Consider the following 13,763-nt stretch of genomic DNA (forward strand, 5'->3'; position numbering starts at 1 on the left):
TTTCTTGATTTGCTTTGATGCTGTGGAATGGGTAGAGGATGGTGGATTGGGATTCTGATAGTGGTGGATTTGATTGAGGGTGTGTGTCTCCTTGTCTAAAGAGTACTACGTACTGTGTGATGGATTCCATCTTGTGTGTAGTAGCTATGGACCAAAACCTGGGTGTAGATGTATGATGATAAGGTACCCCCGCAACGCCGCAGTCCCGTCAATGGGGAAGGGAAGAAAAAACATGATAGCTGCTGTCGGTATATATTAACTGAAGGGAACAGACGAAGGAGTGGGTAGTTAGAAAAAGGAGGGGAGGGAGAGAAGAAAGACACAAAACACGACTCAAACACAGTACAAACGCCGGACTCGCCCTCCTGGGAATCACAAACGACCCCCCAAACCCAACCCAAAACAAACCATATATATAAACTCTCCGAACCTGCGAGATTAAAGAAATGTCACTTCAAAAGCACGATCAAGATCACCAGCGTGATAATTAACCCGACGATGGTCATCATACTCCAATTCTCCCCGGCACTGCGCCGGAACCGATCCAGGCGCTTCCTCGCCTTGTCCAACCGCCCCTGATGCCGATCCACATGCCCGTCCAGATCATCCAGCAACGCCACATGGCCCTCCAGCTCGTCCCCGATCTGGATGCTCAGCTGGTGCTGCCGGCTGATCGACTCGCCCAGCCGGTCCAGATGCTCGTCCTGGTCCCGGAGCGCCTGCGCGTGGTGATCGTAGATCTGCTCGTTCGACAGCCCGTCCATGCTGGCGGCGCTGGCCCCGGGCGGCGGGGACGGCGAGTCGCGGTACGGCCGGAAGAGGTTGCGCCGGTGCTCCTCGTCGTCGGCCTCGGCCGCCTCGGCCGCCGCCGCGGCGTCCATGAAGCGCACGGATTTCGAGGACGGGTGCTGCGGGACGGGCTGCTTAAGGTCCGGGGAGGAGTTCTTCACGTGGTTGGCGAAGCCGGACGATGCGGACGAGGAAGCAGAGGCTGCCTCGGCAATGGCAGTCGTGATGTCGTGGAACTGAGCGGACAGCTCGTCGTGCTGGGAGTGGAGGTGGCCGAGCTGGTCGCGGAGGTCGGTGACGTCGTCATCGTGCCGGCCCTTCTGGGCTTCGAGCTGCGCGCACTCGGCTTCGATGGCGTCGATGCCTTCTTTGAAGGAGTCCAGGGACCGCGAGATCTCGCCGTCTTGGCTGTTAGGCTCCAGGCTGAGGGAGATGGCGCGTTGACGCTCGAGGAGCGAGAGCTTGATGTGGTCGGCGAGGAGGAGGAGTTGGCTGGGGTTTGGCATGGTGGCGATTTGTTGTGGGAGGCAGGAAGTAGGAGGTTGGTGGGCTCGTGAATGAGAGGGTCTGGGTGTCTTGAGAGGCGTTCGAGGTGGGTGAGATGCGATGATGATTGCGGAGTAGACAGCGGAACGGTCGGGAGGGATTGTACGGATTTCGTGTCAGGCTGTTTGACGACTGCGCTAATTTAGGATAATTCCGCCGGGGAAGAAGAACAGCGCCGGGCTGGTGGAGACAGAAATATGACAAGAGATAGGTTGAGGTGGCTTGATTAGGAGTTCGTTGTGAGAGAGGATAAGTGAGATTGGAGATGAGATGGCGAAGGACGAGGGATGATCGGCTGCTGCAGCAGTAGTGCCAGTGTGGTGGTGGTGGATCTGCCGCTCTCCGCGCCGCATTGAATCCCATCAGTCAGTCTCGCTCCCTCCCCGCAATTCATCCATTCTCCCAGTAATTGCGCTCCCTCCCGAGGTCACTACATCTTCCTTCCTTGACCGACTCATACCCGCGCCCTCAAACACTCTTTTCGTCCGATATACCCTCTTTTGGTCACCTTTCGAGCCCCCTCATGGGTCTTTGCTTCGAGCTATCGTTTCGTTCCCCGGTTCAAGAACGGCAATTAAACGGTTGATCTCCTCCTCTCCCTCCTTGCGCAGAATCGGCTCCCGGACGGGCGGAGGATCAATCTCGAGGCTCTTATCACATATTAGAAACCCCTCATGGCAGAGCAAAACATCTCAACATGACAAACATCACCCTTGAAGACCTTTTAGTTATGGAGGCGAATTGCGACCGCGACGAGAGCGTCGACCTGCGCTCACTAGACTACGTTTCCAGCTACGATGACCATCTTATGTGTCCGATATGCCACTGCCCCTTCATACACCCAGTCCGGTTGAAGTGCGATCATGTATTCTGCCAGAAATGCCTTGTATCGGCCATCACGACCTTCGCAGCATCTCGAGACGACTTTACGTGCCCTGCCTGTCGCACACCCACCGGCGGAGTTTACCTCAAACTCCCCCGTCTCCTGGTCAACATGTGCGACGAGATTCGAGTGAGGTGCCCATTTCGGATCGAAGGGTGTGAGGAAGTGGCTCCAAGAGTGTTCATCCAGACTCATGTTGACAAGTACTGCGGTTATAGACCGATGGACTGTCCGCTGGGCTCATGTGGGTTGAAGACACGGAAGAAGGACCTCGACCCGGAGGGGAGATGCTTGCATGTACTCCACCAATGCGCGCGCTGCGAGGGTAATATCATGGAGCAAGACTATAAGGTGCGCACAAAACTATTAGACTCCGGGTTCATTGCATTGCATTTTCATGGCCTGCTAACCTTGTGCCTCCGACAGGAACACATTGACGAATTATGCCCCAATCTCCAAACCACCTGCCCAGACTGCCATACCACGATCCTACGCAGAGAACTCAAACAACATGCAGACTCTTGCCCTGAATCCATTCACGGCTGTGCCGCCTCGAAATACGGCTGTCCCATTCAACTCAAGCGCGCCGACTTAGCCACGCACGAGCAAACCTGCCCTTTGATCTCTATGGGCCCGTACTTTGACGCTCAGAATGCGCGCCTCGACTCGCTCGAACTCACCATTCGCCATCTCAAACAACGGAACGAGATCTTCGACGACGCTTTAGCGAACATCCGAACCACCCTGGCCCAGTCGCCAACTGCTTCTGCTGGCCCGGATGATCGCGCAACGACTTCTACCCCACCCCGCCGCAATAACAACGACCCAACATCCCCCAACAGCCAGTCCCAGATCGATAGTTCCAACCAATACACCGCCACCACGACAAACTATCTTCTCTCCTTACACGAGTCCCTCCGCGAGGAAGTCGGACAGTTATCCCACGCCATCACGGATCTCGACGCCCGCGCCAGCATGGCGATCATGAGCGAATGCCTCCGCATCAAGGAGGACATGGCCCACACCAACGCCGCGGTGAGCAGTATACGCATGCAGGTGCAATGGCTTCTGAACCCTCGACTCCACCAACACCAAAGCTCACAACGGACTGGGGGTGTCCGCACTGGCACCGCCCCCGGTGGCCATACTCCCACGGCTGCTGCCGGGCCCAGCACCTCCGCCATCCCGCTTCGTCCGCGTAGGCTTAGCGATAGTGGACGCGAGGGGACGAAATTGTAGATCCTAATGTTCCACAATCATCACTACCCTTCTTCGGTTCTGCTTTCCTACGACTGCTAGGTATATCAACATGGTCAACCACTATGCGATACCGACGATGAGGGAGATTCACGATGTTTTTAGCGAGATAGTCATTTCGGTTCCGATTTTCTGTTCTAATACACGGGCAGCGCTGGACTTTTCTAAATTAGCGCGAGTGGAAGGCAGGCGCATCCTCGATTTTCCTTTCCTTGATTTCATCTTTATCCTATGGGCTGCATGTGTGGCTATCTCTTTTTCCCTCCCATGACTAATGTACTGTACTCGTTATGGGTACAGTGAGTGTATATAGAAGCTTCGGCGCCTTTGATCAACTTAATGCATCATCACCAGTATCTGACATTACATACAACTGTGATACTACTACTCCTTGCTTACAGTTACACCTTATGTCGACTGTAGTTAGTGTTTCCCCGGTGCTGGAGCAATCTTTGCTTCCGCCGGGTGCGCTTCTTTCTCTCTTTGGCGTGCCCCGACTTGCTATGGGGTCGGGCGTACATGGTCATCAGAAGGCAGGTGGGTTATGTGGCAGTACTGAGCCGGACTGCCGGCTCTCTAGCAGCATTCGAGATGTAGTTCTCACTACAGCAGAGGAGATGAGAGATGAGGAGTTGAACGAACGGTACGTGATCCATGGTTTACGGATATATATACTTCAAACCTAAACCAACGGACACGGTGGCGATGTGCCAGGGGCAACAACGAGCAGACTTGGGAGTTTTATACAGGATAATTGTAATTGTTGTAAAAAAAAACCAAGATCCCAGTTACACATGGAATGAGAACTTTATGCACGGAATGAGTGGAGGATCTCAAAAAGACAAAAAGATGAAGCCCAACGCGGGGGTTGAACCCGCAACCTTGAGATTAAGAGTCTCACGCTCTGCCGATTGAGCTAGCCGGGCTGGTCTTGTTGGATGATGAGGTAGTGTTGACATTATGTCCTTGCATCGTGCTACAGTAGATCAGATTCAAATAAACTAATTTCCCCCCCCTCCTTTTCCTGGCCAGGTACTTTACGACTGCTTCATCCATTCGGTAGGAACTGCGTGGTTAACATACTCTGACACAAGCTTTGATTCTCTTGACCCATGAAGTCAGCTCGTATGACGAAATGGGGTGTGGCTTGGGGTGGCTGTAGCTCAGCTCAGCTCAGCTCGTTTCTGCCACTGCCAAGCAAAGTGACCCGTCTCGTTGTTTGGGATCATGGATCTATACTGCCATGCCTGTAGTCACAAGGATTCATGGATGCGAACACAACAGTTTTGGTGGTAGACTATTCGACTACCGATACCCGAGGAGTGTTACTCGTGAACGGACAGCTGCAATATATTTACTCCGAAGAGTAGTCTAGAACGTGCAGTATTCACAGTAAATCATAACCGCAATGACGCGGCTTGGGGTTTCCTAAAGAGGCAGAATGGCGGGGCAGCGAGTCCTAACTCTTAAGACTCTCTGGGCAGCTTGTCTTGGCTGTGGCTTGCGCCTCTCGCAGATCAGTGAAAAACAAACTCGCTTCGTCATTTTTTTTTTCTCTCTCTTCACTTCTTCTTTCGACCGTCTTTACTGTCTGTTTTTCTGCAAAACACTGCAGACTCTCTTCCCGCTGCATGCGCCTTTAGTTACGTCTACTCGCGGGATTCGACCTCCTTACTGCTTCCACATTATCCACCCACTTTTGCCCGGAGACCCTGCAGATCTTCCGCGCTATGGCTCCGCGGCTGAATTTGGGCTCCCATGCCCTCCTCATCCTGGGCCTTTTGCTCGTTCTGCTGCCGGCTCAGACCTACGCCTTTGGCGCTGGAAGTAAATAACCCCTTCGAGGCCATTTTGTCTTCATGTTCACCTGCTAAACCCAGCTAGACATCGCATCGATCTCCGCCGTGGAGGGCAAGAACTGGCGCCATGGAGACATTGAAGATATGCTTAAGACGGTCGCCTTTATCAAAGGACACAAGTGGACTTCCACCATGGTCAAGCGCGTCTACTTTGGTAACTGGTTGCGTGATTACTCGCAGGCCATGGATGTCGGTACTCTCAAGAACCTACAAGCCGATACTATCCGTATCCTTGTTTGGATTCTGTCTTTCATGACCTTCGGATACGCGACGGCGGAGTTCGAGGTCACCTCCGAGAGACTCGGTGTTTACCGCCCTGAGGAGCATATTGACAACCCTAAGGACTATGCGGACAACCAGGATGCGCGCCAGTACGACAAACGCTTGCGTGGGCCGATCCGCCAGGTGGAACTCGAGATCGACCCTGAAACCGGCATGAAGAACTACATCGCCAACGAAGGTGGGGACTGGACGACCAGCTCCGGATATATCAAGTACAGCCTGGCTCGGAGCATTCACTATGGGCGGACCTACACCCACGGCAGCGACAAGGGCAACGAGGCCGACCTTTGCGAGGCTCTGCGGTGTCTGGGTCAGGGCCTCCACACCCTGGAAGACTTCGCGGCACACACCAATTACTGTGAGCTTGCGCTTCGTGAGATGGGCTTCAAGAATGTCTTCCCGCACACCGGTGTCAACACGGAACTGAACGTTCGCGGCCGCCGGGTCTTCCCGCTGGTGACAGGGACATTCGGTATGGTGGATTTCTTTCATTCTGTTCTGGGAGAAGCCACCGATCACTTCACCCAGTCGGAAGTTAACGAGATGGATATCGCTCTTGGAGATGCTCAGAATAACTCGTCCGCGAATGCCCTTGGCGCTTTCACGAATCTGTTGGGCGGGATTCCGGGAACGAAGGATCTCGTCGAGGAAGCCGAAGAGCTCAAGCGTCGGTCGGAGGCTCAAGAGTCCGCAAATCGGAGCGGTGGTGCTCGCCAGGGCTATGGCTCAAGCAGAGGCTTCGAGGAAGATTACGGTTCCTCGCGCTCTCGCGGCTATGATGATTACGAGTCCTCGCGCTCTCGCGGCTTTGACGATGAAGAGCCTAGCAGCTATAGGGCTGGGGAATCAGCACGGCCTCAGTCTAGTGGAGGATCCGGTGGCTCGGCACTGCAAGACTTTGACCCGAACAAGACCATTGCGCAGATCTATCCAATCCTCGAGTTCAGAGATAAGGTGGTTCGTAAACTCACCTCGGTCATTGAGAAAATTCCTGGGCTGGAGGCCGTCGTCGAGAAGATCACGGAGACCCTGACGGTCTTCATCATGTCTCTCCTCGCACCTTTCATTCGTCCTATCATCAATGCTGCTTCCAAGTCGCTGCAAACTGGCTCTTCTGGCGTGATTGATGCCTCTGGCCAGCATCAGTATGAGCCGTGGACAGACCCCGACTGTACCGATCCAACCCACTCCATGTTGTCCAAGGACCACTTTGCCAACATCCTCAACGAGCCTGCTGGTCAGGTCGCATCTGCTATTCTCAAGTACGTGGCTCCACGCGTTCTCCATGCTTGGGAGAACATCGGCATCTCGGAGGAGCAAGTGTTGGACGATTGCTTGAAGGTGTTCCACCACCCTGCTATTCGTGACAACCGCAACGAGGCTCACCGGACTATGTTTGAAGCTGTCGAGACCTGGGTTCAATCCCGATCCGATAGAGGCTCTAGACTTAACGACATTCTAAGCGCCGAGGGTGTAAAATCCGGCAAGAACACGGGTGGTGTACCCCACACCCATGGCGGTAGTGGGAATCAATCTGGACATAGCCAGCAGCATCGTCCTCCTTCCTCACAGCAGCAGCAGCAGCAGCAGCAGAGCGGTGGCTTACCATTCGGAGGCCTTTCCAACTTGCCCATTCCTGGTATCTCTAACCTAGGGGGCCTGAACAGTGCCTTCTCCAACCTCATGGTTGGCGGTTCATCGAGAAACGAGGAGCCCGAGCAGACTCAAAGCTCGACATACCAGTCCTCATACCAAGACGAACAGACTCAGAGCTCGACATACCAGGCCTCATACCAAAGCCAGCAGCAGTCGTACCAATTCCAGCAGCAGTACTCGGGACAGTCTTACGGTTCTTATGAGCAATCTCGTCCTTATGAGTCACGGCCGTCGTATCCCAGTAGCCAGGGCTATGACTACAGCGGCTCCCGCGAGGAACCCCACCGTCACCATCAGCCTCGCCCCGCCTACCCCAGTCAAGGCTATGAGCACGGCGGCGAGCCGGATGCCGGTCGTCACCCTCCCGGCCATTTCCCCCCGGGTCGTTCAAGTGATTCCTATGGAGGCAACAGTGGCTACGGCGGTGGCTATAGCCAAGGCTATGAGCACGGCGGCAAGTCGGATGACGGTCATCATCATCACCGACACGATGACCACCTCCATCACCCTCCCGGCCATTTCCCCCCGGGTCCTTCATATGATTCCTATGGAGGCAATAGTGGCTACGGCGGTGGCTATAACCAAGGCTATAGCTCAGGTGAGTATCGTTACTGAGTGGCTGTTGCTTTGGCAAGCGTAGGCGGCTCCTACTTCAGCATCTGAACTTTACTGTCTTCTATTCTGTCATTCTTGTATTCTAAGAATGGAACCATTTCTAAGAATGAGAGCACTTGTGTACTGAGCTGTGTGAGAAATGATGACGCTCCGGGTTGGCGATATTGAACGAATTTGAGAGATTTTGGTGGTTAGAAGGTGTAGTTAGTGTAGCCAACCAAGTTCTCTCAACCTTTAAGATACAGCACAACAGCTTGGCGAATTGTCAAATCACGCGTCCTGAATTCCTCAGGAACACCAACAAGCCAATTTCCATGGGTTTGCTTTGCTTGGCAATGGCAGAAACGAACCTACTGAGCTGAGCTGAGCTGAGCCGAGCCACATCCACCCCAAGCCACAGCCAAGCCACCCCGTTCCGTCATACGAGCTCATTCCATCGATCGGCGTAGAGGATCATTGCTCGTGTCGAAGTACAAGTATGTTGACCACGCGATTTGTACTGAATACTGCGTAGATAGCGAACGTAGTATATGTAATGCTAGTGATTGGGATCCACAATGAGCTCAGCAGCAGAAAAACAAATATAGAAATGAGACACAAGCATGTAACCATGTTCCATGGTTACTTTGAAGGGAACCCCGCTTTGGCTCCTCTTATCGATTGCTCGCGTTTCTGCCCGCCGCGGGGTAAAGTTATCAAGGCAGACCAAACAATGCTACGACCTGACTGACTCAAGCAACAGACTGCGACAGGACAAGCATTCTTAGCTATTAGCTATCAGCTATCTCAGCATAGGTGACCTACAGCCAAGCAACTGACTCGGTTAGACTTAGCGACAAAAAAAAGGTAACCCTACTGATAGGGTGGTATTCAGCCGTAAACATAGCCGTATACTTAGTAGATGTTACTCCAACCCCCTTCGGATGTACCTCTTGCTGCAGTGCTAGTGACTGAGCAGAGCACTGTTTATTTATACCGAGCCCCATAGATCGGCGCGGCCATCCTCTCGTTTCCCCACCACCACCACCACCACCACCAAAGACTTTCTCATCCCTCACTTACCCATCCATCCCGACATCTCCTCCTTCCCTTCATCATCAACAACATAAAAACAATGACAACCCCGCCATCCCCCACCCCCTACCAATCCGCCCTCCACCGCGACGGCTTCGTCGTGATCCCCGCCCTCCTCACGCCCCCGGAAATCACCCACTACCGCCGCATCGCCACAGCCGCGACGCAGCTCACCCGCACCGGCCAATGGCCGTACTTCCGCACGGTGCCCAAACAATTCCCGCCGTGGCCGCGCACCCTGCCCGCGGCCTCCGACGGCGGCATCTGGGGCGTGCAGCACCTGCTGCACCCGGACATGCCGCACCGGACGGAGTTCGCGCGCTTCTACTTCTCGGCGAAGGTGCTCGCCGTCGCCGAGGAGCTACTGGGAATTAGCACGCCCGGCAAAGCAGCCACCGGCAACGGCAACGGCAACGGCAACGGCAACGAGCCCGAACCCGAACCCCTCGTCATGGAACTCTTCAACCTCCTCGTGGCCCCGGAGACCCACGACTTCGCGCTCCGCTGGCACCGCGACGACATCCCGGAGCACGTGTCCGCCGACGAGGAGCTCCGGCTGCTGCAGACCAAGAGCCCGCAGGGCCGCCAGTCCCACGCCCAGTATAACCTGGCGCTGTGCGAGGATCGCTCGCTGGTCGTCGTGCCGGGGTCGCATCGGCGCGTGCGCACGCCCACCGAGCGCGCCGCCGACCCCTACGCCGCTGAGTTGCCGGGGCAGGTCGTTGTGACGCTCCACCCGGGCGATGCCGTGTTCTATGATAGTAATATCTTGCATCGCGGGGTGTATCGGGCTAAGGTTGCGGGGGCTGGGGTGGAGGAGGAGCCGAGGTTGACGTTGCATGGGAGTTTGGGGTGGAAGGGTTCGGTGGATGGGGGTGGTCAGGGGGATGAGGGGAAGAGTGCGGCGGTGCGGGCGACGGCGGTGTTGCAGCATGGGGTGGGCGCGTGGGTGCAGCGCGAGGATGCCGCGTTTGGCATCGGCGAGCGCCCTGAGAGGATGCGGGCGAATCTTGTGGCGATGGGGTCGGGCGAGGGCGTCGGGTTTTCTCTGCAGGGGTGATTGTTTCCCTGAAAGGGGGACCTGGTTCCGTTCCCACGGGATGTAGATACTGTTGCGAGGAGGTGGGGGGATGGACGGTACATTATATATGGAGAGTGTCGGTTCCCTGAAACAATACATTTATGAGTAGCAAGACATCCCCAAGGAAAGCATGAGCCCAAGACTCAACTGTAGTAAGAAAAGTGCATCCCGCTCAGGTTCAACCGGTGATATGTATAACTTCGGCTCATTACACGGGTATATATACACTTCATTTATTGTCATCAGCATCGTTATCATCATCCGCAGCATCGGCGTCAGCATCGTCACCGCCATTATGGCCATCATTATTAGCCTTCTCCGGTGGTTTCTGTCCGTACACATAATGGAACAGGGTATAGATGTGGAACGAGCCGTGCACCAACTCATGCCGCACATCCTGGGCGTACCGTTGCGCTTGCTCGTACGTGTAATCCATGACCCGCGTCAACAACGCCAGCGAATACGGTTCGATCGTATCGAAGAAGGCCGCCTTCCCCATGCGACCGAGCTCTTTGAAATGCGGGTTTCTCGCCCACGGGCCCAGCGGACACTGCATGTTCCCGAGTCAGTATGAAGTTGTAATCATTCGCGGCCTGGACGAGGCGAACGGATTTTTTCTATGAGGGGGAACCACCTTGTACGTATCATCCGTGACATGCTGAAATCCCGCGTCTTGCATCCACCCCCGCACACTGGAGGCGATATTCATGCGCTTCCCGAACCTGCGGCTCGCCTCGTCCAACTTCCGCTGGTACTCGTGGATCCGCACCGCCTGCTGGTCCGTCCCATCGTCCGAGCGGATCCAGGTCTCGAACTCCTGGATCTCCACCCACCCGCCGGGCTTGACGTGCTGGTACGCCTGCTGCAGGAACCGGGGCCAGTCGGCGATCGAGCCCCCGAGGGACCGGCCGTGGACGTAGTCGAAGGCCTCCTCGGGCGGGAAAGCCCAGTCGCTCTCCGCGTCGTCGATGATGAACGAGCAGTTGGGCGGGGTGTAGCGGGGCTGGATGGGGCTGAGGTCGGTGCCCACGATCTCCGCGTGCGGGTAGGCGTCCGCGATATCCAGGGCCCAGACGCCGGTGCCGGTGCCGACATCGAGCACGCGCTGCGGGCGGTGCCGGGGGCGGAGGACCGGGGCGCGGTGCAGCTCGCCGCCCGTGACGCTCTTGAAGAGCTGGTGCAGCAGCGTGAGCCGGTCCTGCTCTTCTTGGTCGTTGGGCACCGGGTACTGGCCGTTGCGGTAGGCGTGGTAGCGCCGGCCGTTCTCGAAGCAGTAATCGCGCACGGTCGAGGAGATGGTGAGGTTGGAGCCGACGATCGACTGGGCGTCCAGGAGAGAATCGTTGTCATCGTCGGTCTAGGTGAGAGGTAAGCTTTGTTGTGCAGTACTCTATCTTCCGGGCTGGAAACTTGGTGGAACATGGAGCAGAGCAAGTGGCAAGACAGGACAGATGATGACTGCGAAGAGATAATATACCCTTCTTGGAGATTTGACTGTTGACCTTTAATTGATGAATGCCCACGACTTATTGATTGTTGCTGCAATGAGATCACATAATGTTCTGAGAAGTGATGTGAGAACAGCAGCGGAAAAACTGCCAGCTCGGCTGATATAGAGGGGAGAAGTGGGTGAATTCCAGTAGTGACAAATGCGGATCAAATCAGAATGGGAAACGGCGCAGGAAATCTTACGTCTATTTGAATTTGTTCATCGATGTTGGGTTGCGGCATACTGGTTGATGGAAGTATAGACGGAAAAGACCGACAAGGAAACGAATGGGAAGGGGATCCTTCTTTAGGTCGCCAGCGGTACAATGCTTCCCAACTGCGGGACAAGCGTGTCAACGAGAGAGAGAGAGACAGATGGGGAGGAATTAGGAAGGTGTACGGAGTGAAAAGACGAGATGGAACAACAACAAGAGGAAGAGGAAGAAGAAGAAAAAGAATTGACCGAGACCGTCGACAGGTCAGTAGGAAAGAGGAGAGTCGGGATAGGAAGGAAGTATGAAATTGAATAGTTAGCCTGGCGGCGGCGCATTGACCGGGGGTGTCAGCCTGTCAGGGAGTCGCGGACCCAAGAAACAGAGCGTCGGGTCCGGCGGAGGGTGGCGGTGTGCCGGCTCCGTCCCACTGGAGTTTGCTTGGTATTCAAGGTTGTCAACTCAGCCTCCTAGCAAGTTCTTTCTTGCTTCGCTTGATTCTGCCTCCCTTATCGACTCTTTGCTTATTACTTACACGTATAAGTTACTCCCTAGGTATCTCTTGTCTCCTTACAGAGAGGTGATCAAGCAGCAAAGACAAACAAACAAGAATCTGACAAGTACATCCGCAGAATCCGCCCCAGGAGATCGACGACCCCAATCAACAATCACCAAAACCCACCCACTTTGCTGGTGGAAATCGATCTCTCCCATTTACTACTTCACCCACTTATTGGCTAGATAAGACATCCCCCTCTTCCAGCCTTCCCACTAAACCCTACTACCTACATAGTCTAGTACCTTAGGTAGCAGCTCGGGTAGCGTACTCAGTACCCTAAGAGGCATGATTTGGAATTCTCATCACATCAACTGCAAGTTCACTGTATGTAGTATGTACAGTAAGTTACTCCGCAACGACCCATCTTCGATCAACAAGTACATGTACAGTCAGTACCTGTAGCTGTACTGATCTACCCGACTCCTCCGTCGCTTTCCCCCTCCCCCCTTCTTAGTAATAACATCCTCGCCCAAGAGCAGGATAGCGAACACAAGCCAGCGACAAACCACCGAACTAAAATCAATGAGACCAGGGAAAAACAAAAAAGAAAAAAGTCCCACTGACACAAACAAGTAGACGAGGCATTCAACATCTTATCCATCACCCAGGTACAATGCACCTGGCCAACAAAAAACCAAGACAAACAAGAAGAAGCCCCCTCCCCTGCACCCCCCCCCCCCGCACCGCTAAAACCGTCCCCATCCCATAGTGTGTCACAGCCGTCAGTATCAGTGTCAGTGTCAGTGTCAGTGTGACTCCCAGTGTCACACAGAGCTCCGTTCCGTAGACTAAGGTACTTTCCTGTCAAACCGTCAAGCCTTGGACCCAGGGGTCGGTCCCCTCTCAAGACTACTGAAAACTGAAAACTGAAAACCGAAAACCGAAAACCGAATGTGCTTGATTCCCATAGAGTAATATCAACGGGGTGGGAAGGGATTGAATAATTCTTGATTGCTTGAATCGGATCGAGATATCCCTTTGCAAAATAATCTTGCATCCTCATTCCAAGTTGACTAGTAGTTTTACTTGTCTGGGAATGGTTCGAGATGGTCCGGTTAACGTTAACTACTGGTAAGTCTACAGGCTAACTAGGGGAAAAGATAGATCCCTCCTCTCCCTTTTTGCCCCCTTCCAGCCTTCCCTATCGTTTTCCTCAGCCTGCTGTACCTGTACCTGTACAGTACTTGTACCGCTCAAGTGGGATGTTTGACACACGGAAACTTTCCTTGATTGAACAGCAAGGAAATGAAAAAAGAACTTCATTGCTCCCTCCCCCGCGAGCTTTGCTTTTTCTTTTGGTTATTTCTTCTCCATGACGGCTCATTAGGGGAAGGGGGAAGTTTACTCTCCTAAAAATCCCCGAGCTCAAATTACCCACTAAAAAAGTACCTCGACGTAGTAATCAGGTCGTCGAGCATTCATTGGGTTCGGGTCGTGGGTGATTCCCGAGATGATGCCCCTC

At 54.3% G+C, this 13,763-nt stretch overlaps 6 protein-coding genes and 1 non-coding gene across 7 annotated transcripts; 3 read left to right on the plus strand and 4 right to left on the minus strand.

Annotated features, from left to right (window-relative positions):
- Positions 1–54: 54 nt before the first annotated feature.
- On the minus strand, positions 55–1,643 carry BO95DRAFT_405404 (syntaxin family protein). Its single transcript, XM_025584002.1, has one exon. It carries the CDS (start codon positions 1,293–1,295, stop codon positions 450–452), a length of 846 nt encoding a protein of 281 aa, XP_025446312.1. The 5' UTR covers positions 1,296–1,643; the 3' UTR covers positions 55–449.
- Positions 1,644–1,718: 75 nt separating this feature from the next.
- On the plus strand, positions 1,719–3,837 carry BO95DRAFT_438988 (putative TRAF-like signal transducer). The gene is made up of 2 exons (XM_025585640.1): positions 1,719–2,569; positions 2,645–3,837. The coding sequence occupies exons 1-2, from the start codon at positions 2,033–2,035 to the stop codon at positions 3,455–3,457; spliced, it is 1,350 nt and encodes a 449-aa protein (XP_025446313.1). The 5' UTR covers positions 1,719–2,032; the 3' UTR covers positions 3,458–3,837.
- A 491-nt stretch (positions 3,838–4,328) lies between these two features.
- Positions 4,329–4,401, minus strand: BO95DRAFT_t44. Its single transcript has one exon. It is a non-coding gene; the product is annotated as a tRNA-Lys (tRNA).
- Positions 4,402–5,205: 804 nt separating this feature from the next.
- Positions 5,206–7,161, plus strand: BO95DRAFT_353536 (Het-C domain-containing protein; the record flags this gene model as incomplete). Its single annotated transcript, XM_025582178.1, has 2 exons — positions 5,206–5,302; positions 5,360–7,161. Coding segments are annotated over 2 exons (1,899 nt in total), but the record flags the coding sequence as incomplete, so codon positions are not given.
- Positions 7,162–8,910: 1,749 nt separating this feature from the next.
- BO95DRAFT_438990 (phytanoyl-CoA dioxygenase family protein) lies at positions 8,911–10,150 on the plus strand. Its single transcript, XM_025585641.1, has one exon. It carries the CDS (start codon positions 9,002–9,004, stop codon positions 10,019–10,021), a length of 1,020 nt encoding a protein of 339 aa, XP_025446315.1. The 5' UTR covers positions 8,911–9,001; the 3' UTR covers positions 10,022–10,150.
- Positions 10,151–10,191: 41 nt separating this feature from the next.
- Positions 10,192–12,033, minus strand: BO95DRAFT_511201 (class I SAM-dependent methyltransferase). The gene is made up of 3 exons (XM_025591414.1): positions 11,735–12,033; positions 10,677–11,399; positions 10,192–10,592 (listed from the first exon to the last, which is right to left on the minus strand). The coding sequence occupies exons 1-3, from the start codon at positions 11,771–11,773 to the stop codon at positions 10,272–10,274; spliced, it is 1,083 nt and encodes a 360-aa protein (XP_025446316.1). The 5' UTR covers positions 11,774–12,033; the 3' UTR covers positions 10,192–10,271.
- Positions 12,034–12,600: 567 nt separating this feature from the next.
- Positions 12,601–13,350, minus strand: BO95DRAFT_245184 (uncharacterized protein). The gene has a single exon (XM_025581382.1). The coding sequence runs from the start codon at positions 13,302–13,304 to the stop codon at positions 12,714–12,716; it is 591 nt and encodes a 196-aa protein (XP_025446317.1). The 5' UTR covers positions 13,305–13,350; the 3' UTR covers positions 12,601–12,713.
- Positions 13,351–13,763: the final 413 nt, after the last annotated feature.

The sequence above is a fragment of the Aspergillus brunneoviolaceus genome, assembly GCF_003184695.1.
Source record: "Aspergillus brunneoviolaceus CBS 621.78 unplaced genomic scaffold BO95scaffold_7, whole genome shotgun sequence".
Classification (NCBI taxonomy): Eukaryota; Fungi; Ascomycota; class Eurotiomycetes; order Eurotiales; family Aspergillaceae; genus Aspergillus; species Aspergillus brunneoviolaceus.